Here is a 23,442-nt window from a genome sequence, read left to right as displayed (position 1 = left end):
TCTGTTGCAACTCTGTTGGTCCCTGAGACCAGTGGGAAAGGCTGGAGCAAGGAAGACTCACCCTAGGTGGAAGAGGATCAGGTTAGGGAACATGTAAACAAACTGGACATACACAAGTCCACAGGCCCTGATGGGATGCACCACAAATGCTGAGGGAGCAAGACCAATCTCAATTATCTTTGAAAGGTCATGGCGATTAGGAGAGGTTCCTGAGGTCTGAAAAAGAGCAAATGTCATTCCAGCCTTCAAGAAGGGCAAGAAAAAGGATCTGGGGAACTACGGCCAGCCAGCCTCACCTCGATCCCTGTGAAGGTCATGGAGCAAATTCTCCTGAAAACCATTACCAAACACATGAAGGACAAGAAAGTGATTGGGAGTAGTCAGCATGGATTTATGAAAGGGAAATCATGGTTGACCAACCTGCTAGCTTTCTATGATGAAACAACTGGCTTGGAGGGTGAGGGGAGAGCAGTGGATGTTGTTTATCTTGACTTTAGTAAGGCTTTTGACACATAACATCCCATAACATCCTCATGGACACACTGATGAAGCACAGGCTGAAAACTGGCTGAACTGCAGGGTTCAAAGGGTGGTGATCAGTAGCACAAAGTCTTGCTGGAGGCCAGTCACTAGTGGAGTAGCCCTGAGGTCAATACTGGGTCCAATATTGTTTAACATCTTCATTAATGACCTAGATGATGGGACAGAGTGCACTCTCAGCATGTTTGCAGATGACGGAAAAGTGGGAGAAGTGGTTGATACACTAGATGGTTATGTTGCCACTCAGAAGGGCCTTGACAGGCTGGAGAAATGTGCAGAGAGAAACCTTATGAAGTTCAACAAAGGGAAGTGCAAAGTCCTGCACCTGGGGCAGAATAATCCCATGCACCAGTACAGGCTGGGGACTGACCAGCAACTTTGCAGAAAAAGGCCCTGGGGGTCCTGGTGGACACCAAATCAACATGAGGCAGCAATGTGTCCTTGCAGCAAAGAAGGCCAATGCTATCCTGGGCTGCATTAGGAAGAGCTTTGCCAGCAGGTTGAATGAGGTGATCCTTCATCTCTCCTCAGCCCTGGTGAGACCACACCTGGAGTGCTGGGCCCAGTTCTTGGCTCTCCAGTACAAGAAAGACATGGACTTACTGGAGCAAGTCCAGCAAGCAGCCACGAAGATGTTTAGGGCACTGGAGTATGAGACAAATTAGGAGAGGCTGAGACAGCTAGGATTGCTTAGCCTTGAGAAAAGAAGGCTCAGGGTGGATCTTGTCAATGTGTAAAAATATCTGATGGGAGGATATAAGGAAAACAGAGTCAGACTCTTCTCAGTGCTATCCAGTGACAGAACAAGAAGCAATGGGCACAAATTGAAAAATAGGAAATTCTGTTTAAACACAAGAAAGAAGTTTTACCATAATGTGATTGAACACTGGGACAGGTTTCCCAGAAAGGTTGTGGAGTATCCATCCTTGGAGATATTCAAAATGCAACTGGACAGAGTCCTGGGCAACCTGCTTGAGCTGACCCTGCTTTGAGCTGGGGGGTTGGACTAGACAATCTGCAGAAGTCTCTTCCAACCTCAAATATTCTATGATTCTATGAACTCTGACAATTGGTGTAAGGCAGATATTTATGTTATCATCAGCTTGAACAGTGTAAGCTTGCCAAGTTTAAATGCCAAGAAAAACAGGCCAAAGCCCATGTTACTATCAGGAACACAAATTCCAAGTTCAGGGATCATAAGGCTTACCACAGTGAGACACTCCTCCTACTGAGGTTCTACAGAAGCTGTCTGTTAATTTTGCAGTTACAGTTTTCCCTCACCAAACCTAAATATTGGAAGAAATCATGAATTAAGTCTGTACATAGTTTAAAAAAAAAGTATAAGAAGTCCCCACACATCTCTGTCAAATGAGTGTAATTACAGATATCCAAGGTATTTTTATATTTAATGTATAAAACTGGTCCAAACTGCTGACATTTTGCAATGAATTTTGGCACACAAAAAAATCTGAAAGGGATCAGGAAAGCCAATAAGCTAAATGCTTTCTTAGAAAGTACTCACTTAGCATGCATATTCAGAAAGATGCGTGTAATGTTCAAACTGCTTAAAGAGATACCCCATGAATACATACAAACTTTTTGCCAGTTAAAAAAAATTAGCAACATTTGATTATCAGCTGCAATTCAGTACTTTCAGGCTTCTGATTAAAATGCACAGTCTACAATAGTAATATGCACAACAATTTTTACCAATGTGTTCAAAATTTCATAATTCAACAACTGTGCAAGCATACATATAAGACTCTCTGATTTTACTGACACTTATCACACTTGAAGTTGAGTGAAACTGAGTACTGTGCTGAAGAGGGGCTAATTTCAGAATATCCATGATGCCCAGTTTCCTAAAATTCAATTTTAGCAGCTCCACTTGCAAATTTAGTAATGCCAGGCCACAGCAAGTGAGACTGCTATCCAAGGTTACAGCCAAAAATACTGGTCATACACTCCCTCAGTAAACATCAGCATGCTAAATTGTGCCAAGTCATTAAATGCATATATGATTATAATAAAGAAGTATATTTTTTAGCTGGGAGACATCATCTCCTGGTGTGTTTGAAGGGTTGCCTGAAGAACCTTCTTTTAGAGTGCATAAAGCATCTGCATTAGAAGATATGTTGTTTGCAGCTGATTCAGTAGCATCAGCGTGCAGCATTTGCTCAAGTCTCTGAATACCTGTAAAAAGGAAATACAGTTCACTACAAATTTCTCTTTGCCAAAAGAAACAGTGGAATCAGAAGGGAAATACTGACTGGACATATGGAAATAATTTTCACTGTGAGATTGATTAAATACTGGAACAGGTTGCTCAGAGAGGCTGGGTAATCTCCATCTTTGGACAGTCTCAAAACTTGACTGAAGAAGGCCCTGAGCAAGCTGCTCTGGCTCACAAACTGTCCCTGCTTTGAGCAGGATGCTGTACTAGATGACCAGAGAGTTCCCTTTCAACATACATTTTTTTACGATTCTATATTCCCATTACTCCCATTATTTCACAAACAACCCTTTTGACAACAATGTACAGCACTGATTCAAGATTAAGTATTTTATGACATAAGAGATGGGTGAATTTTTCATATCCAATGTAAGAGCCACATAAAAATGAGTGTTGCTGCTGAATTCTCACATGATATAAAGGGCAATTTGAGAGAGGAAAGAGCATATTACATAAAATTTGGTTCACTGACTTCTGAAAGAGTTGAAAATTATTTTTAAAATGAAGCTCTGCAAACTTTAAAGGTTTAATATAATCCAAAGTATATGCTTTGCAAACTATGCTCTGGGACAATCTAATACTTCCCAGTTTATACAAACTCTAAAAACACCACTCACAAGCCTAGAGAGAACAATCAGATCTGAACTTATGATTTGTAATGTTACCTTTTCTAAAAAACTTACATACTACTTCATGACACATTAAAAGTAAAACACACTTACACAAGTAAATTTTATCTACAGAATCAGAGAAAACCAATCTAAACCATCCAGGCTCATAACAATAGAAAGCTTTTCCAGGACTAATCAGGAGTTTTTCTTCGAGGAGCTTCTGCCATAATTCAAGTTCAGCTTCAAATGTCTGTGATTTTAAGAACTAAAAGGAGAAAATAAAACTTTATTAAAGACTGAACAAATTCATAAATTCTTTAAAAAGATTTTCAGGGACCTAATATTAAAGTGTGTAACAACACACATGACTAATTTTTTGTTTTTTTGTTTTATATCCCCACCCCTTTCCAAACTTCTTACATACTTTTCTGAAGTCTGCCCACACATACAGTCCTCCTGAACTTTTGAGCACGGGTATTCCAACATCTGCAAGTCCATCCACAAGAATATTCTGTGCTTCTTTAAGTCGCTTTTTGTTGGTGGGAAAAAACACATTATCCAACCAATCTACCAAAGAAAGAAAAATAGCATTGTTTTATTTCTACCTATAAAGGAAAAATAATACAGTTCAATGGAAACATTTGTAGCGTGGCTAACCTCTGTCACTAATGAATTGACTGAGAACATGCTGAACAGGTCCAGGACAGCCATGGAAGACAGCCAGTTGATTCACAGCTTTCTGAATTTCATGATTTCTGGTATACAGTACTCCAACTCTGATACCACTCATACCAAAATCCTTGGAGGACAAAAAGAAGAGAGAGGTAAAATTTTTACTTTATGCTTGTATTTTATCAAACCACCATCTACAGTCATTATGTTATATAGGAAAGAAATTCTCAGAAAAATTAGACTGCCACATCAACTGTGTGGCAAAATAAAACTTTCCTACCCTGCAATAATAACATTTGATGACACAGTAAGAAGAATCTTAAAACTATTGAGAACAGACGAGTAAATACAGAGAATAAATTGTCAATGGAATTGTCAATATTGGCTGTTTAAACCTGTGATCTGCAACAGTCACTGTTCATAAGTGTTTCCAAATCTACATAAGTATGCAATAACATAAACATATTAACATAAACTTTCCCTGAGTCCTTAAGCAGGAAGCCATATGTCTCGCTGTGCAAGGCACGAAGTCCAGCTTTCTATTCTTGCAAGTTGCTTAACCTGTACTACCAACTTGATGGAAAGCAGTATCTATCAATATATTTGTACATAATACTGATAAAAACAATACACTATTCTTAATATTTATGAAACTTGCCTTTTGTTCTTCTTGAGCAAAACTCCCATTAGAGGCAAGGAAATCATTAGTCACATAGAGAATGAAAGATCAATCCCAAGAAATTTAGGATAGCAACTATATAGTAACATTAAAATTAAAAATATTGACTACTGTGCCACATCTAGAAATGATCATTTTAATATACAGTGCAAGGACTGGTCCTTCCCATAATAAAAAAAAAAGCAGCCAAAACACTGCCCACCCAGTAAAGTACCCAATAAATCCCACTTCGCAGTGGGAGCTGTAAAATTATGTAGCATACCAAGCGTTCACTTCTAATACAAAAACCTTGAAAATGTTCTCCACACAAAATCGTCTGTGCTATCTATTCAAGTGTGAAAGGACTGATAAACAAATGATTAGCTATGGAGTTTTACACTCATAACATGAGCTGGAAGCATATAATTTCTGAAATTCTGGAGCAAACTCACACGTGGCCAAATGGAGTCCCCAGTGTGATAAAAAACAGGCAGCAACTTCAAAACTACTGTGTGGCAGGCGAGGGGAAGGGAAGGAGTGAAGGGGAAGGAGAAGGTGAAGGCAACATGCTGCCAAGCCAACAAAAAATGGTAAACATAGTTACACAGAGAATTTTTAGAGAAAATAGAGAACAGAATTTTTAGAGAATTGTTAACCCATTCTTGAAGCATTATGGGCTTCTTAGATAAACTGGTAACATTGTATGCGTGTTAATTATCTCCAGATATAGACAGCAATAACGAAAGAGAAGTTAGTGACTTTACCAAGGTTGCCTTAGAGGCCAACGACTGAAAACACACCTGCCTTGTACCCTTCCTCTGTCCCCATTATATCTCACTGTTGTTTCTAAGCAGTCATCAGTTTACAGTTCCCTCCAAGACAAGGAAAGGCAGAATGCTACAGATCTGAAATGTTTCAACTTTTACTATGCTTCCCCACACCAAATACAGCAATAAGCAATGCCAAGCAATGCCTTTAATACATAAGCATTAATTTTTTCTGTTGAGTAGATCACAAAGTAAACTCCATACTTTAACAAATTTTAGACCATTGAAGAAGAAAAATAAACAAGGAGACTCAGTTTGGCACCTATAATCCAAATTATGTCAGAATAGTCCATGAAATTTTTGTGGAGAAATATCATAAATTAAAACACAAACATAATATATCAACCTACCTTGCTAAAATCCCACATAAAATGTGTCCGTTCTGGATCTGGTACACTGAATGAGAAAAGAGGAAGTTAAAAAGAACTGCTGTTATAGAGGAACAAATTATACAGGTTACAAAAAATTTTAAATATGTAAAATTATAGTACATTTTTACTAAAATTTGTATATAAACCTTTAAAGTGTTACGACTTTTTTTCAGAGATCTTGTAACAAAACTTTATCCTACAACACACACATACACACAAAAACAGAAAAGAAAATGATTTGCACTAAGACATAATGGTCCAGTTAAAATTCCCACAGATTCTCACTATATTGATCAAACTCATATTGAAACAAAAATTATATTTCCATAAATGGTGCAAAATGGCTCTTGATGGAGAAGAATTCTTTGCTCAGCTATGCTATATTTCAGGCTATGAAAGGGAGAATTGAACATTTTAGGGCATGTACTTGCATAGCGTGGTGCAACTAAACTAAATATACCTCAGAGGACTATTTGAAGAAGATGGCTTTTCTCCTTTGTGTAACTTTTTGTAGGTAGATCCAAGGCTGGAGATTTCCTCCTTCAGACACATGAAATTGGGTGAATTTTCATAGTAACAAAACTATTTTGATTTCGTGGTTCATACTGGTTTGTGTACGGTTCATTTATGGTTCATGTTCTTGTATGGGTAAGACAATACCCAGTCACTCCCTGTGCTTGGTAGCACTCAGATGGACTTGGAAATTTACCATCAGTGTGAAACTTATGCAGTTATACAAAGACAATCACATACTTTTGGGAAAGAAGTTTCATTAGTCAGATACCAATAGCTTTAAATATTCTTGAAACATTTATTTTTTCATCATCTGTGCCAGGAAACTAATAGCCCAACAACATACTAGTCAAGAAGGAGACCACTATAGCGGGTAACCACAACTTCTAGCAATTTCATTTGCATTACAGTGAAATCCTTACACTGTGTAACAGGAAACAACAGAAAAAAGCAAAGTGGCAAGATGACTAAGGGCTCTGTCTATTTTTGATTGTTATTACTATACTATGCATACCTGCTGGAAGCAAGAGACCTGCCATTTAAAGCAGTCTGTGAAAAACATCTCTTGTATTAACTAGTCTCATAGTTGCAAAGGTCTGGATGTGAGTTAGTTATATTGACTAACTAGAAGTTTGAAAAAAATGGCATAGGTTCTATTTAGGATTAAGTATCTTCCAATCCCTTCTAAGAAATCACACTTACCAGTCTAAGCTAAGAACACTGGTGAAGGTGGCATCACCATAAACAGACAGCATGTATATCTCATCCATGATTACATGCAATTCATATCTATGCATAGAGAAACATAGGCATATTAACATATTTAAATGAAAGGTCTTTGCATATATACATTAACTATTGCCATGGCAAAGTACCCATAAACATGCCTATTTGCTATTATACTCACCCTGCAAGTTTTACCCCCAAATCAATTCTTTTTAAGGTCACAAGACCTACTGTAAGCACCTGTGCATCACCAGCTATTTATACATATCTGGTATTTCTCAGCAGCAATAACATTCCATTACATAATATCTGAAATAAAATCTGACTGCATGCTCAATCCAATGGTTCTCAGGATTATGTGTGGTCCCCACCCAAACCATATTTAAAATTTCAAACAAACAGAACTGTATATTATAGTCCCCTTTACCCTGCAAGACTTATTCGCTGAAACTTGAAAACAAATGCAGATGTTAGATTAAGATCACTTAAGATAACTCTCTAATACACTCCTGCTGTGAAAGCCACAACAAATAGCAGCCATCACAGAAGTATCATACTTGATACTAGGAAGCCTTAGGCATATTCGGAAATAGCAAATAAGTGGCAGAATGCTTTAAACATCCAAGTAGCACAGGTTCCCCAGTCTAACAAAACCTCATTTAAATTGATTGTTGACTTCTATATTTTTTTCAAAAAAGGAAGCTTGGTTTCAGAGCAGCTTTTACATTAAAAATAAAATTTTTTTTTTCTAATCATTATCCTCTAACATTTTAGTACCAACTTAAGTTGGTTGCATCCTGAAATCCATGCACTGTGCCGGGAAAAAGACACACGTGCCACTTAAAAAACTTGCTAACTGGAAATAGCGCACTGAACTCTACCAACCTCCACTGCTGTTTCTGTGAAAACAAAAAACACGCCAAAAATGCAGGAACATTATGTTATTCTCTTTCCAAATAAAATAAACCAGCAGGAGTCTTTGGTAAATAATGAACAATTAATACTAACCTACTCTATTTATGATTGTCAGAAACTATCCAAGCACTATTAGATTTTGAAGTATGTTCAGAATTTTGCAGTCATTCTTTGGCAAAAGCCCATTGAAATAATAAGGGTACACATTTTTCAAAAAAACAACCAAACCCACAGATGTTTTTCAAAATGAAGTATTTTTTCTCTGTCAGTACCCAAAGGATTCAGGAGACTGCTAAGGCTTCGAATGCAAGCTCTGAGCTGGGCAAAGATAAAAGATGGGGAAAAGGAAAGGGACATCTTGGAGGTATCTTCCTTTGAAGGAAAATGAATTGCCTATAAATCTCAAATTCAAATTAAGTAGGTATAAAAGATACTAAGACACTTCAGACAGTTAAATTACTCTTGGATAATTAAATTACTCCTCCTCCATCAATTTTTTTTATTTTCTTATTTTGATAACATTTCAAGTGACCACACTAGCCATATTTACATTTTTTACTGCTAAAGACCTTGGTAATCACCTGTTGTCATTTTTCTGAGCCATGCATCAAAGCAGGTTAATAAAGAAATATCATTAAGCAAATAAAAAGCTTTAGTAGTTTAAACCACACATTAAAAATCCCAAAGATCTTTCATTCAGAAACACATTGTTGGACCCCAACTTAAGTAACGTATTTTAGAGTTCCCAGAAAGGCCAAATTAAAAGGATAGCAATACAAGAAACATGACCAGGACCCTGTATACCACCTCCTGGGAACACGCATAAACCAAAGAACAGGAGATCACCAAAGGTGATTTTTCATTACTGCTCTATTACATAATGGAAAATTAAAAAACAAGCAAACAGCACTAGGACTCAAACCTGTGCGCAAACTCTAGACAGTGTTTCAGTAACTGTGCTGGGTAAATGTCCCCTAAAGGATTGTGAGGGTTGATCAGGATTAATGCTCTGACTCGGATACCCTGAAAAAAGAAAAACTGATAGTCGGAGATGCCAGTGACGTCAAACAGAGGACTATCAAGCATGTAAGTTAGCCAACTCTTCAATGAAGAGCTAGCTTTCGAAAAGTTTTTAGTTACACATAAACAGATGTTTTAATAATTAGCATACAGAATGAGATTCCAGCTACACACCTCATTTCAGAACTTCTCCAATATTACCCCCAGAAACATACTAAATAGTTTATTAGCAAATGAAAATCAGGTTAACACTCTTATGAAAAAAAAAAATCAATGTCAGCAGGCAAGATTATGATGTTGTACAGATTAACATTTATTCTTGGTTCTACAGGTGTACTTTCAAAATAGTTTCACAGGATTGAGCAAAGTTACTATGGATATACATTGGGAAAGCTGAACGGAATTTGGACTTTCACATTCTACAACCAGCTAAGTAATTAATTATTCATTGCTTTTTTTTTTTTTTTAAGTAAGAGACTGTGCAGAAGTCAAAGGTTAAAAATTTAGTTATTTGGTGTTCTAAGAGAGGTGCAGAGGGATGAAAGGAAATCTGGGTAAAGAATTTTCTCCCCACTATTATATGAGATTGTAAATATTCTACTGTGTAATGAGAAGAGTCCCACATGATCAAAAATCAGATTATAAAGACAAACATAATCCATATTTTTAACTCTACAGGTATATCTCAAAATCATCTACTTTCTATTTGCTAAAAAAATCTTTAATGTATATTAAGCTAAGCTATATTCAACAAAGATATTTTTATTGTGCACAGGCAAATACTGTAATAGTTACAGCAGGAACTTTCAAGAGTTAAACTCTATCAACATGAGGAATTGCCTTATTACTTCAAGTTTGGGATAAACTTGAAATTAAATTAGTATTTTTACTTCCTCCTTCAAAGGAGGATTATTTGCAAAGAGCAACTCCACAGGAACTCCAGGAAAAGAAAAAAAAAATCAATTATGAGGGAGCACTGACATTTGCTCTCCCCTCAATATATAATTTGCCTGAACATTTATGGGTACTGTGAGCAAAAACTGAACAGGCAATTAACTTTCAGTTTTTTGCCTTTGGTTCCAGATATGGGAAGAAATTACTTGAAAACAAGCTAAGATGTAAATCCCAAAGCAATACCAGCTTTTCCACAAGAACTTCTTGCATGGATATCATCTTTACGCAGTAAAGTTTGTTTTTTGCAGTTTAGAGTATTTCACATCTGACAAGTATTAAGTAGCAGAAGATACTGAGGGAGGAGCTAGTGTTCATAGGAACAGCTGCTGTGGGATGGTACTTTCTCAATTGCTAGTTGTTCCTCCAGCTATTTATTATATTACATGCATACAGATGTTTGTAATATTAACCATGAGAACAGTTTCAGCTCTTGAAGAATGACAGAGACATGCCTAACTGTTAACTAGAGTTAACCGACACTAACTCTAAAGATTTAATGTGCCTCATGATCCAGCATTTTGTCCAGACAGCTCACATTTTGATAGCCACAGTAACAGAGCTTGGGTGCTAGCTAAATACCTTTGCTACGATCAAGTGACAATTTGTCTGAATGCTCGATCTCACATAGACTGCCATGGGCACAGAAGATGACATAGACATACAGATCATACCTAAACATAGGCACCATGCTGACAGAGCAGTTCAGCTAACTAGGAGATCTTCAACATATCTAAATCAAACCAAAACAAGAAAACCCTCAAAATCAAAACAAACCCTCCCACCCAACAACAACAATTTTGTTGCACACTTGTATGCATCCAAAATACCCACTTTATTTATATGTGACCTTACTTATAATACTGCCCTTTACAACTGACCTTACTTGTATGCTCTACCTGTTGTCAAACCTCATTTGTTATCCTGGACTAGGACACAAGTCTATTTGACTTCTTGTCTTGAAACCATTATTAATACTACTACCACCACATCTTTGGTAAAATGTTTCACTATTCATCCTGTGTTCTCTCTGGCTGGATATTTATGAGGAAGATCACAGACAGTTGAGTTTAAGTGCATTTACAATTTCCCATGAAGTCTGCAGATAATGAACTTCAAGATGACGAGAATCTGAAACATTTTGGCTGAAATAAAAACTATTGAACACTATTCAATTGTAATGGACACTCAGAAAACAAAACATTCCTTAAGTAAAGCAGTTCCAAAAAGAGAGGGAAGCGTTAAAAAAAATGAGACACAATGAGACAAATAATATTCATACACTACTGATGAGAATAAAATCACTGAAAATGATTTGTTAAATATTTTGAACTACTGAAGTTTCCTAAATTCTGGAAAAATTACATTTTCCAAGGAGCCTTCAAAGTGGAACAATTCTTCCCCCACCCCTCTGACTTTCCAATGATACTACAGTACATGGTATTCAATCCTCCTTGTTAGCTGGAATTCAGAAGAGCCCCCTTCAGAATCCCACTAGATACATCTCTTTAATTAATGGAATGGATCATTAAAGTAGCTTATTCTGTCTTCTTAGAGTCTGAATAGCTCCTTCACTGAAGTTCCATAAAAATCCACTGAGGAAGAAGCTTGGTCTTGAAAAACAAATTAAGATCTGTTCTTCATAAAATAGAGTAAGGGTGTTTCTCTATATTTTATTATATTGCCCATGTTACAAAATTAATTAAATTCCTGTTGCTACAGTTGGGCCCACCCCAGTTATAAGATTGTGAAAATTTGTAAACATGAAAATGTGTAAGTAGTTCAATGTTGGGAAGTTATGTTGCTTACAAAATAACTAGGAAAACATGAAAATCAGAAATCATTTAATGATATTCCTACCTGGTTTTTAGCTCTCTGTAGTGCAGCTTCTAATTTTTCAGCTGTTAACTGGAAAGGGTGACTTTCTTCATCTGTCACCTGTAGAAGAAGAAAAAAAAATCAACAAGAACAAAAAAAGATGATGGCGAAGAAACACTCCCACCCAGCGAAAATATAATTGCGACTGGCTTTTAGCAAATAAGTAAGTTAAACAAAACAAGCTTTTGATGGCACTAGCTCAAGGAGGGAAAATAGCAATCCAACAATGTTATCATCACCTCAGAATCTGAAACCAAGAACAGTCTTTCATATGTAATTCAATTATTGTGTTTTTTAAATATTGTCCGTATACAAGACTATACTTTCAACGACTTGCAGAGGAATTTGTGTACTTGAAAATTTGTGGGTTCTTCTTCCCCTCTGACTGTATCATTTGGTTTATAAAAGATACTACCTCCCTTTGCTTTGCCTCTCAGACTACTGAGCTTTCAAAGGGGAAACCAGTGTTATACAGCCTATGTAGCAAATAAATGTTTCAGTGATTAATGGGAAAAAGTTTTACAAAACAAACTTACTTCTAGTAAGAGTTACAAATTTGGAGCTCACAAATTATAATTCAGTGTATCAATGCAGAGGAGAGTCTGTACAGAACAAATGTGATCCTACACAGCTGATCACACCTGTCCCCTGTTGTGCTGCAGTCTGAAAAAAAAGACAGACTACCTCTAAAAGGGCTTCAGAGACAGCTTTACCTCACTGAACAAGGGCACATGAACAGGTTGTATTCCACCATATAGCCATGTTTTTGAATTTATACCACCGTAGCATGGAGTTGGAATAAGATATCCATCTAAAAATATGAAAAATAGAATTAACATTTCTCATGAGCAATTATTTCATTATACTCTAACAGACCAAACTGGCAACCTAAGAATTTGACATTTGATTTAATCTCAAAGCCTTTACTGTGGCCTAAAAACAATATTTAAGCAAAACTGAAAATTTAGCAGAAAATTTAGCAATCAACCTGAATTCTTTCCCAATTTTCTTCCTTAACATTTGCAGTTTCAGATTGGTTTTGATAGTCATATAAATTTTCAGTGAAAGGGAATGGATATGATCCATGGACCCGATTGTTTTCTTTGCTTCTTTTAAAATCTTTTAAATAATAATGACAATAACAATCATGCTGTCAGTATTTTGTTAATGCTGTTACTATTAACTTTTCAGCAGAACTGCTGCAAACCTCAACTACTTCATTCTGGTGCCAAAGTGCTGTCATGTGCCAAGGAAGCCTACAGCACTGTGGAACTTCTATGCCTCCTTGTCTTTTTTGTGAAGTAGTCCCAAATTGGCGCTGGACATACTGCAAAAGCCCTGTGTAACAGGTTTTCAGTGAAGGCTAAGAGTATGCTTCCTATATTAATGAAGTGCTAAAAGGCAGTCTGTCAGTGTTGAAGCAGAAAAGTTCCTGTTAAAAGTGTACAATGAAATAAATACAATGAAATCTGAATATATTAAAATGGGATACGTTTACAAGTAGCCTTTGATAGGCATTTTCTTTATCATTTTAAAGCTAAGCAAAACTCACTCATTTCACACCTTTTTTATCACCTATAAGCTGAAGTCATCGCACCACATGAGGTTCCCCCCAATACTCCATTCTCCCCTGTCAGGGCTTCTTGGCATCCAGTAACAGGGTGCTATGGGGGGCACAGCCTCTTGTGCTGGAGGAAATATAACTCATCTTGCTCACCTTCCCTTTTTGGCAGGTCTTAACGGATTTCCCATTCTCTACTGCCCTACATACCCACTCTCCTTCCTCCACTCCAAACCAGACATGCAGACATTTTCCCTTGCTGTGGTCTTTTTTTCCTTCTACCGTCTATTTCTGCTGAGAGCACCATGTTTCCCAGACCTCCATTCCTTCTGCTTTCCATTCCCCTGTGCTTCCTCTTCAACACCATTCTTATTTGACAAAGAACCCCTTTTTTGCTGCAACTCTGCTCCCCTGTCCCAAATTCTTTCTATATTTTTTCCTTACCCTGTTAGCTAAGTTTTCTCTGGGTCCCTGATTTCAATCCAGCCCATCTGTCTCCCTTGTATACCAGCCTACTTCATGGTTCCCACCTCTTTTTCTCATGACTTGTCAAAATGCACTTTGCCTTCTCTTGATGCCATTCTCCCCTTCCCATAACACTCTTCTCAGAAAGCTACAGATTGTATCCCAGAAAGCAAGTGGGCCTGCTGATACCTCAAAAATTTTCCATGGTTCTAGAAATAATCAAAGGCATTATTAAAAAGACACTCTGCTAGTGACAAAAAAATACCATGTGTCGCTTCATTCAGTCAGTTATAATAAAAGTAGGCTGTCATAAATCACAATACTATTAGATTCACTGCTAACTAAAGTTTCCAAATAAAAATAATCATTTTTTACTCACCACAAGGGTCACATAATACAGTTGACAGTGTAGCAAAAACAGCACAACAGCCACTCATAACAGTGATCTAAAAAGAGTAGTACGAACTCACAATAGCAGAAATACCTGTGCCTGTCTAGTTTGAAGGTAACATTTAGATGACTAAGATAGATTACTGCAAGCTTTAGTAAGAGTTTTGATTAAAAAAAATAGTTTTTGAAGCACACTTTCTGGTAAACTAAAGTGTTACATGCAAAGTTTAAACCAGTCATTCTACTAAAGTTAAGGTCTTCTTAAATATGTCATTGCAATCTCCCTTCCCACCTCCAGTCTAGGTTTTCCTGAATAATTGAAAAGGATTGCTTACATTCCTGCAGAATAAAAACAAAACAAAGCCCACAGTATTTTTAGGTGTTTGGCTTTGCATTCACACCCTGTTGGTGAATCCAGGGAGGCCTGTAGTTTGGCAAACACTTAGAACTATTATCCACTGGGAATACTTTTTCCAAAATGTCTAGGATTGCAATATGGTCTCTCTTTCTCTTCCTTCCCAGTTTAAAAATGAAAGTCAAAGAAAGGTTGGAGACATAAAGGTTGGAGAGAGACACACAAAGAACAGAAACATGTTTCTACCTTCCAACTGCTGGAGGAACTTAACAGAAGGTATTTCAGCTACAGTAAATACTCAATATCCATAAACAAGCAGAAAAGTCTTAATCCTAAACCAGCTAAGAAATGACCAATGCATGTATTAGCTACATCTTATTCTGCACATGCCACTCCAACCTAAAGTCGAAGTTCCACAAAAATGAGTTAGGAAGTTGCATTTGTATTTCTACATGTTGTTGTCATTTATTAACTTTAGAAGCTATTCACAAGTCTTGAAACTACAGGAGAGGGAATCCCCCTTTGTACAGTTCATAGTTTCTACTTTTGCTTTCTGCATTGCTGTGGGAACAGAAGAATATAACAACTTTCTGAAAGTACTTCAGAACTTCTCCCTACACCTTTTCCCCATGAGTTTGGCAATTTTCAGTTTACAACTCACAGCATATAAACCCTAGACTTTCATTCAAAAAAACAGAGTGAAAAACCCACGCTATTACATCCCCTTCATATTAAGTGCTTGAGAGCTACATGTTGCCCACTTTTTCAACAAAAAATTACGCTAAGAAGACTTCTGTCCTACAGGAATTCCTCCTGTAGTATCTTGTTGACATATGTGTACAGATTTACTCAACTCTTATCAATTTAAGAAAAACAGAATGCAAAGCTAAAGCACTTGTCTTACATGTTCTGGATTCAGTGCTTCTGCAGCTCTAGCATAGTCTGTCAGAAATTTGGCAATTTCTTCTCTGAAGCTGAAATACAGAATTAAAGTCAACTACGTAATCACATATATCTCAGAAAAAAAACACAAATCACACACAGAAGAAAGTTTACCAAAAATAGAACAATGCATAATCCGTACATAATACAAGGCTTATAAAAGCCTTGAAGATTTTGTTTTTCCTACAGATTAAATGATATTATTTCCACAGATATCCAGCATGCTACAGTTCTTGAGGTAAAAGAGCATAGGAGCCATCTGTTACCTTGAATAACAGTGACTGTGACTCAACTAGTATTTCCAGAAAAACTAGCAAATAAAGAAGCGTCTTTGAGGCTGGGTAGAATCTCTTTCTGGAGACAGGACAAGAATTTGGGCACCAGGAACAGTGAAACCTGAGTAAATGAACATTAGATCAGGACAGACCTTCAACCCTAATAAAGGCAATGGTAGAGTTCCTACTGATCTTCATGGAGCCAATATTTTACCTCTACTTTTTGCAGCACACAGAGTTCTAGTTTATCCCTCACTAAGTCTAGAATAAGTCATTCCAAGAAGCTATCATGAGCTCTGGAAGAACTGTCCATATGTGCTCTCTTTCTTGCCAACATGACAACAAGACCTTAGGAATTTTGGTTGTTTTTTGTACAGTAAAGACAGGTGGAAAAAACAAAGCAAAAAACCAGAAAAGCAACTCCTGAGCAGGAAACAGAAAACGTGTCATCAAGCCACTAACATTAATTCATCTAGCCTTCAGGTTTACCAAAAGTGAAACAACAGCCAGCTTGACATAAGCCACCACTAGCACTGAACACAACCAGTGTGGAAAAGGGGAAAACTGACTTCTTACCTTTTAGTACCTTGTGTATCAGAATAGTGGAAAAGTTCAGGCTCCAGATAATTCATGTCAAGTCTTTTGAGCTAATTACATAAAAGAGATATATGGCAGAACACTATATTCTTGGGCATTTCTGTTCTGCTGTACCATATTTATTTTTTAAAAAATCATTATTCAGTAACATTAAAGAAGTGGAGAACATAAAAATTCATGAGTAACAATTATGCTCATATTTTGCACGTCGCTTTTTTAGTTTTAAGGTATTAGACAGCAACGACATTAAAACATCATCAAAACAATGGAAGAAAATCACGAAAGAAAGAATTCTTTGATTGCTCTGTCATGCATTAAAACAAATCCTGAATATCACATTGAGAAAAAGCATACCAGCTAGGAAATTATGCATTACTTTTGAAATATGTCAAAACCCAACCAAATCTGTCAATATTTACAACATTAATTTTTAATTCAAACATCAATTTTGATTAGCTTCTCAACCAGCAGGAAAAAAATGACAGTAACCTTAAGCTTTGGCTTTGCCACAGCAGAAAAGTGAGCCACTTACTAGGCCATAATTTTTCCCTCAGAAATACACTTCTTGAAAGCTACCATTCCCAGACAAGATTTTCTGTTAAAACAGGAACGGAATCTCACATGATTTCTGTTTAAAGGTTAGAGAACATGTTCAATCAAATGTGAGTGAAGTTTAAGCAAAAATAAAATGATTTTGGCTTTCAACCAGAGGCAGGTTTTCAGTGTAAATATTACTTTGCAAAGCATTTCCAAACATGAAACCTGAGCAGCACATACAAAGCACGCTTATTTGTGAAAGCTGTTAATCACAGCACTGGCAGTATGCTACGGTAGATGTTACCTTTTCTGTGATAAATTATTTGTTAACCAGACACCACAAAATTGTCAAGAACCAACCGGCAGCTAAATCCAAATTAGTCAGAAGACAGCAACACTTACTCTCTCCTCTATTAAATCATAGCAAAGTTTGTTCTCACTCGTTCCCAAATTCAGAATGCCCTGAAAGAAATTACTATTAGTAAATAATATCATTACATGACTAGAAGAGCATTAGTTTAGTTCTCATTCTGAGTTTGTCGCACTTGAAGCGTCTCTGCCGGCCAGGAGCGCCTACAGAAACTCCTGGGTGCCGATGCTGACGGTGTGTTTTTGGGTGTGAGGATGCCCGTTCGCCGGACCCCCCCAGCCACAGCGGATGGAGCCCCCAGCCGCACCTGAGGATTGAGGCGGCGATCGAAGGGGTCCGCGACGTACAGGGCGAAGCCCTTGTCCAGCAGCCCGGGGGCGCTGGCGGCGATGCGGGCGCCGCGGGCGGACAGAGCCCGCTCCGGGGCTGCGGCCGGCAGGGCACCGCCGCCGCTCATCCTCCGTGCGGCACGGCGGTCCCGCGCTCGCCGCCGGCCCGGGCGCCGCTGCCGCCCCCAGCCTGCCCTGGCGGCACTGACCGGACGGCGTCCGACGCGGTACGAGGCTGCCGGCACCAGTTACAGCCAGGAGAGCAGCGAACCCCACGCCTCTAACGTGACCCACTGCCTGGCAGGCAGGTTGCTACTTCAGACCGACGGTCTTCGCTAAGCCGGGTTTGGTCTTTGCTCCGCTAGAGACCTGCAGCACCTGGACGGCTGCTCTGGCAGGATGACGAGAAGCGAAGGGAGAGCTGGGGCCGCCGGGAGAGGAGGGGCGCTGGCGTGGGCAGAGCCCATCGCTTCCTCCCCAGCGTCCGGAGGAAGAAAAGGTTTCAACACACTGACTTCCAAGCGTTTCTTTCCGTGTCTATGTTTTACACACTGTCTTTTTAGTTAAGGATATTTTGTTCTTTTAAAATTAAATCATGTCTTTTAGATATTTTTGACACTTACTTATAAAATGGCAAGTAACTCCTAGAAAAATGGGTGTTAGAAAACGGGCTGCCTGTTAACTGTTGACAACTAGAACTATTACGCACCAAAAAGCTCCTGTTGTAGCTTTTTAATATCTAAGCAAGGTCATGCTGTTCTAGTTATATAACTGTTTAAGCAGTACTTTGACAAGATACAAGTAGTGTATTTAAGTGGTATCAAAGTAATATGTATTATTAAGACATAATTTAGGTGACTGTTCCCTGAAACTTGGCAAAGACTAGGGACAGAGATTAGCATTAAATTTTCAGCTAGTTTGGCTGAGGAATCCAAATATCTTCCCAAAAGAAAAATGCCACAAAATCACAAGGATGGTTTTAATCCTAGCTATGCTTTTGCTGGAATTATATCATGTGACATTGACAGGATTTTGTAGGTGATTTCAAATATTTCCCTGTTTTTCTACAAAACTGCTGATCTCTGACAGTAAGGGAAATCACTCAGCGACTATATGCCCTTACTAGGCAGTTTTTGATGCATCAAATCCTTGTGCCAATGTCCACTTATCCACTGGGTCTCCACAAGGTACCCACTGTGTTGTTCCTGTGCCCAAGTCAGGTAATAATCACTGCTGCAGAACCTTAAGAGCTGAGTTTATGTGACCAGTGAAGAAAGAGGAGGTCTTCTTTTCACACACAGGAGACCCAAAGGGATCTTTCCCCTGAGCTAGTATTCATGGCTAATTATTTCACCTAATTCAAGCTATATATATAAAAAAAAAGTTTTTTGGAGACTAGCTGGGGACAGCACTGCTAAGAGATCCAAATCTACCCTGGTTATCTAATAGCAGCTAATATGATACAGCTGCTGTATAACATTTCGGGAAGGCAGCATTCTTGGAAGTGTTACAAAAGCTCCACCAGCTGCTAACGGATATGGAGGAAGAATTTTCACACTTCATTTTTATTAGTCTGACTTACACTTGTGACCTGAATACCAGCTAACTGATTTAGCATTTACCAGATACCATCCAAGGATCTGAAAGTATTTTATCCCAAGCCTCTCTGCTGCATCACTGAGACTGCACTGCTATACATTTTTCAATAGATTTTTGCTTCAGTATAGCTAGTACAGCTTGTTATCCTTTGGTCTATTTTAGAAATGGGAAAACTAAAGCAATTGTTCCTTGAAGCAAGATTTTTACAGTTATAATCACATTGTACATATGCTAATGCAAAGAGATAAATACTCAGGTAAATGACTTGCTAAAGTCTAAAAGAGAATTATGATAGAACTAATGTCTCAAAATTCTGTAATTGAGGCAGAGCTGGATATTAGTCAATAACCATTAAACTTAGTATATATGACAACAGCTGTACTGAAACAGAACACATTATCATGTGGCCAAGTTCCCGCCTCCCTTGCGCTTCCAATGCAAAGTACTTCACTTAACCCACACTTATATCTGAAGCCAAGACTATGTCAACAGATGGCTCACTTTTAAGAGAGGGCATATAACTGCAGCAAAGACTCTACAAAACTGTTGCAATGAAATATACTTGGAAGAAGTACTAATTTAAAATACCTCTGCCAAACCACCTTAGCCTCATCAGCTAAGGTTCTCAAGTGAGAGCTATAAATGGGTTATTCCCAAATGATTCCTATGGCAGAGTGAATTCCTACCTGTCAATGTTAACAAACCGTAGTCCAGTCTCCTAACTTCATTCCATAGGGTTAATGCTGCAAATACCAATCTAATTCATGCAAGAGTTTCCCTTCTTGTTCTGGTCATTTCCAAGTTCCTACACTGCTTAATATTTTGATTGCTATTCTGGCTCCCTGAAAAGGCTTGGCTCTCACCCTGCTATATAAGAACAGTATGAGGTTATCAGATATTAAATATTAAATTACCAAATCCTTATGTAATAATACAGCATTTTTTTCTATTTTTATAATAACTAAGAGTTATGAAATAAATTAGATAACAAGTAAAGATGATAAATTAAGACTCATAATAATAAGAGTTAACTGTGTATTACTTCATTTTGCACACACACACCCACACACACACCCCTGTTAATTTTGGTAAAATATCCTATGAAAAATTAAACGCATACAATGCAAGTCTTGAAATTTTATTTCAAAAGGTTTACTTTAGGGCTGGAGGAATTTTACATTGCTTCTCTGATGCCAGAAGTGAGGGGAAACTCCCTGTACCACTTTAAGTTTAGATTGTTCCACACCAAATTTAGATTTGTTTGGCTGAGCAGAGGACTTTTCAAACCTAATGTAAATCAAAAAATTTGTGCAAGTTATAACCAGGCTGTTAACTGTCATGCTTAAAATACTGTCAAACTGAGTTCTAGCTGGTGACGTCTATTATGAAACATAACACTAATGTAATCTAAGCCTGAGCAGATGATGTTTATCTTTTAATTTCATTTTAAGCAGGTTAGGAAATCTTTTATATTTTTTTTTTCTTTGGGAAAGGAACAACGGTATACAATAAATATTTTGTGGAATTTTTACTGTGCAACTGAAATTCTGTTTCCCAAACAAAAACGTGTGATTTATGGCAAAATAGCATAACAATGAAAGGACTTAACACAGTGGATGGTATTCAGTGTTCCTAATTCTTGGAAAAGCAAGTCTGGCAGATTATGATTTAAGGAATTACTAAATCCCCTCAATATTCAAATACCTGAGCTTTTCAGTACAGTTAATTGCACTGATTAAATCAGCATTTGGCAGAACTGACCCCATTTATGTCATCTTTTCACAGAAACTTGCTTTCAACACCTTACTTTCAAAACAAATATTTGTTAGAATGCAGTGAAACCATATTTTAAGCTTTTTGTCAGTAGTCATCAACAGATTCAATCTGTAACTTTGGATCATTCAATAATAGGTCCATTTTTCCAAGTCAGTATTTGAAAGATGTATCAGCTACTTACCAGTAAGGAGATAGCTCCAAACAAATAATTTTTACATTTAAAGTTGCCTAAACACTTTTTCAGAAAAAATTATGGGGCGATAGTGGAAATAAAGTTCCTATTATTTCTATATTATCTTATTATATTATTCCTATATTATACTATATTAAGTAATATAATCTCTTCCATGTTAGAAACAAGACAAGTGTTCACATCTATATTTATCACTCATTTCTGAAGAAGTCCCTCAACTTCAAGGAAAGACTGGTTGGCAGTTGAGGAAAGGTCAGTGACAGCTGACTATGTTAGTGACAACAGACAAGAGAAAAGAAAAAGCTACCCTAGGTTACCAACCTCTCGTACTCTTTGTAACAAATACCCAGAAAAACCTGAATTCTGTGTCACTTCACGGAGTCAGAAATGACAGATGAGATTAGCAGGGAGGCATTACAAGTCACTGTGGGTGACTTATTTCAAAGTAGTTCATGGTCTCAGTCCAGTTCCACTAAAACATTGTTCTATCATTATGTATGTTTTTGTTGACCATATAACTGGTTAAATTATTTTATGACAGTGTAATACCACTGTCATATACCAGTGTAATACCCACCACTGCACCCCCCCCTTTTTTTTTTTTCTTGACAAAGTGGAGGAGGCTTTGTGGAAAGCAGAGCAGCCCAAAGGCTCACATTAGATATCCACAGACTGCTTGTGATATTTTCATGATCCACTGCAGCAGAGATCCTCATTGCTTTATATAATATAAAAGATAAACTTTCTTATTGCCCCTTTTCACTCCTGGCATACCTCTTAATACAGGGCATTGTGCAAAAGTCTCCACCATCCAATCGATGTTTCCCATACAATGCTTGTATAGAAGGGAATTATCGTCCATTTAGCTACTGCTCTTACACTCCCTGTATGAATTATATAACTCTAACAGAGCTTAGATATGCTTCTTTTAAATACTCTGCATCTTTTGAGTAGTGATAGTAATGTAATTCAGATGTATCACTGAAGATTACCTAACAACAACTAGTTATTTATAGTGACCTCCTTTCATGGATCAAATGATATTATCCAAGGCATCAGTCAAGGTTATGCATATATACCTGACTTAGTTCAGCACAGTGGTGAAATTCCCTGCATGTAGAAAGAAAGAGCAAATTTGGAGACCAGATTTTGAACCTACGCATCCTATTTTTCAAGAACATTTTGTAAGACAGCATAGTTCCTAATTCTGATTGAGCGCTGACAGGACCTCTGTGTGTAGCCTAATGCAGACGTACTTTTCTTTTCAACTTTACAAGATAATTTTTGGCATTGAAATATAGTATGCTATTTTAAATGATTCTAAATGTGAAGAGCAGTAAACAATATAATCATATGCTCAATATTGTAACGTGTTCTTGTAATTACTTATATATTTAAATGAATGAAATAAGGGACTGGAGCATACAGTGGGACTACATAACCAAACATTTAGAAGAGGTTTGAGGAAGGCTACTACTACTAATGTAACTGAGTAGTGGTCATAGGAAAAAAATGGGCCTATTATTTGATCACAGAAAGGTGATCACAGAATGCCCAGTGGCCCAAAGCAATACAGGTGTGAAAAGGCACGTGACGACAGTGACTGCTATGAAAGAAGTCTTAAAAAAAGAGGGGAGAGGGAAAAATGAATGTTACCTAATTACCTCAGGGAGGTAAATTCTAGGGAAGGAAGATTAGTAAAAACAACCAACCAACTCCCCCTTCTTCTCCCCCACATCAATATTGGTAAAATGTATATAAAGTAGTTGTGAATAAATTCAGGATGAAAATTAGAGAGTTTCCATATAGAGATGTTCTTGAACGGCCTCCAAAATAAATGATGGGGATAGGAATATAAATTGCATCTCACAACTATGATACTCTTTTGAATAATAAATAGTGGCAGAAGACAAGATGCAGTGATCTTGGTTTGTCTTTTTTTTTTTCTTTCCTTTTTTTTTTTAAACAGAATGTATAAGTGCTATGCAACTTGTGAAGATAGAATTTTGATAAATTTGCTTCATAGATTTGGAAAACAGATTTGAAGAAAACACGTATTTGCTGTGAAGAAATAGACAGGGGCGGGAAATCATTATTAGTTTCTGGTAACCATATATTGATAAAAATCAAACTTTAAA

General features: G+C 37.4%; 1 protein-coding gene across 3 annotated transcripts; it reads right to left on the bottom strand.

Moving 5' to 3' along the window:
• Positions 1–1,927: 1,927 nt before the first annotated feature.
• Positions 1,928–18,217, bottom strand: LOC106483514 (1-aminocyclopropane-1-carboxylate synthase-like protein 1). Of its 3 annotated transcripts, XM_013941476.2 has the most exons (14): positions 17,715–18,217; positions 17,440–17,499; positions 16,480–16,550; positions 15,591–15,660; positions 14,321–14,387; positions 12,629–12,726; positions 11,898–11,975; positions 8,989–9,089; positions 7,128–7,214; positions 5,892–5,937; positions 4,042–4,183; positions 3,809–3,951; positions 3,496–3,649; positions 1,928–2,733 (listed from the first exon to the last, which is right to left on the bottom strand). In XM_013941476.2, the coding sequence occupies exons 1-14, from the start codon at positions 17,862–17,864 to the stop codon at positions 2,546–2,548; spliced, it is 1,455 nt and encodes a 484-aa protein (XP_013796930.2). In that variant the 5' UTR covers positions 17,865–18,217; the 3' UTR covers positions 1,928–2,545. The 3 variants fall into 3 exon arrangements, with proteins under 3 accessions (XP_013796930.2, XP_067147801.1, XP_067147800.1); XM_067291700.1 differs by having other exon boundaries at positions 16,480–17,499; positions 17,946–18,217; XM_067291699.1 differs by lacking the exons at positions 8,989–9,089; positions 17,715–18,217 and adding an exon at positions 8,299–8,384 and having other exon boundaries at positions 17,440–17,602.
• Between the last annotated feature and the right edge of the window lie 5,225 nt (positions 18,218–23,442).

Source organism: Apteryx mantelli, chromosome 2, assembly GCF_036417845.1.
Source record: "Apteryx mantelli isolate bAptMan1 chromosome 2, bAptMan1.hap1, whole genome shotgun sequence".
Classification (NCBI taxonomy): domain Eukaryota; kingdom Metazoa; phylum Chordata; class Aves; order Apterygiformes; family Apterygidae; genus Apteryx; species Apteryx mantelli.
Note: the sequence above shows the minus strand (reverse complement) of the source record. Positions and strands in the feature narration are given on the sequence as shown.

What these genes read in the sequence shown, in the direction of transcription:
- LOC106483514 (XM_013941476.2), bottom strand. Translation starts at nt 17,864, where the DNA reads ATGAGCGGCGGCGGTGCCCTGCCGGCCGCAGCCCCGGAGCGGGCTCTG. An exon ending in AGTGTTCTTAGCTTAGACTG is followed by an intron (nt 5,938 to 7,127) that starts GTAAGTGTGATT and finishes TTTCTCATTCAG; the next exon opens with TGTACCAGATCCAGAACGGA. An exon ending in TCAATTCATTAGTGACAGAG is followed by an intron (nt 3,952 to 4,041) that starts GTTAGCCACGCT and finishes TTTCTTTGGTAG; the next exon opens with ATTGGTTGGATAATGTGTTT.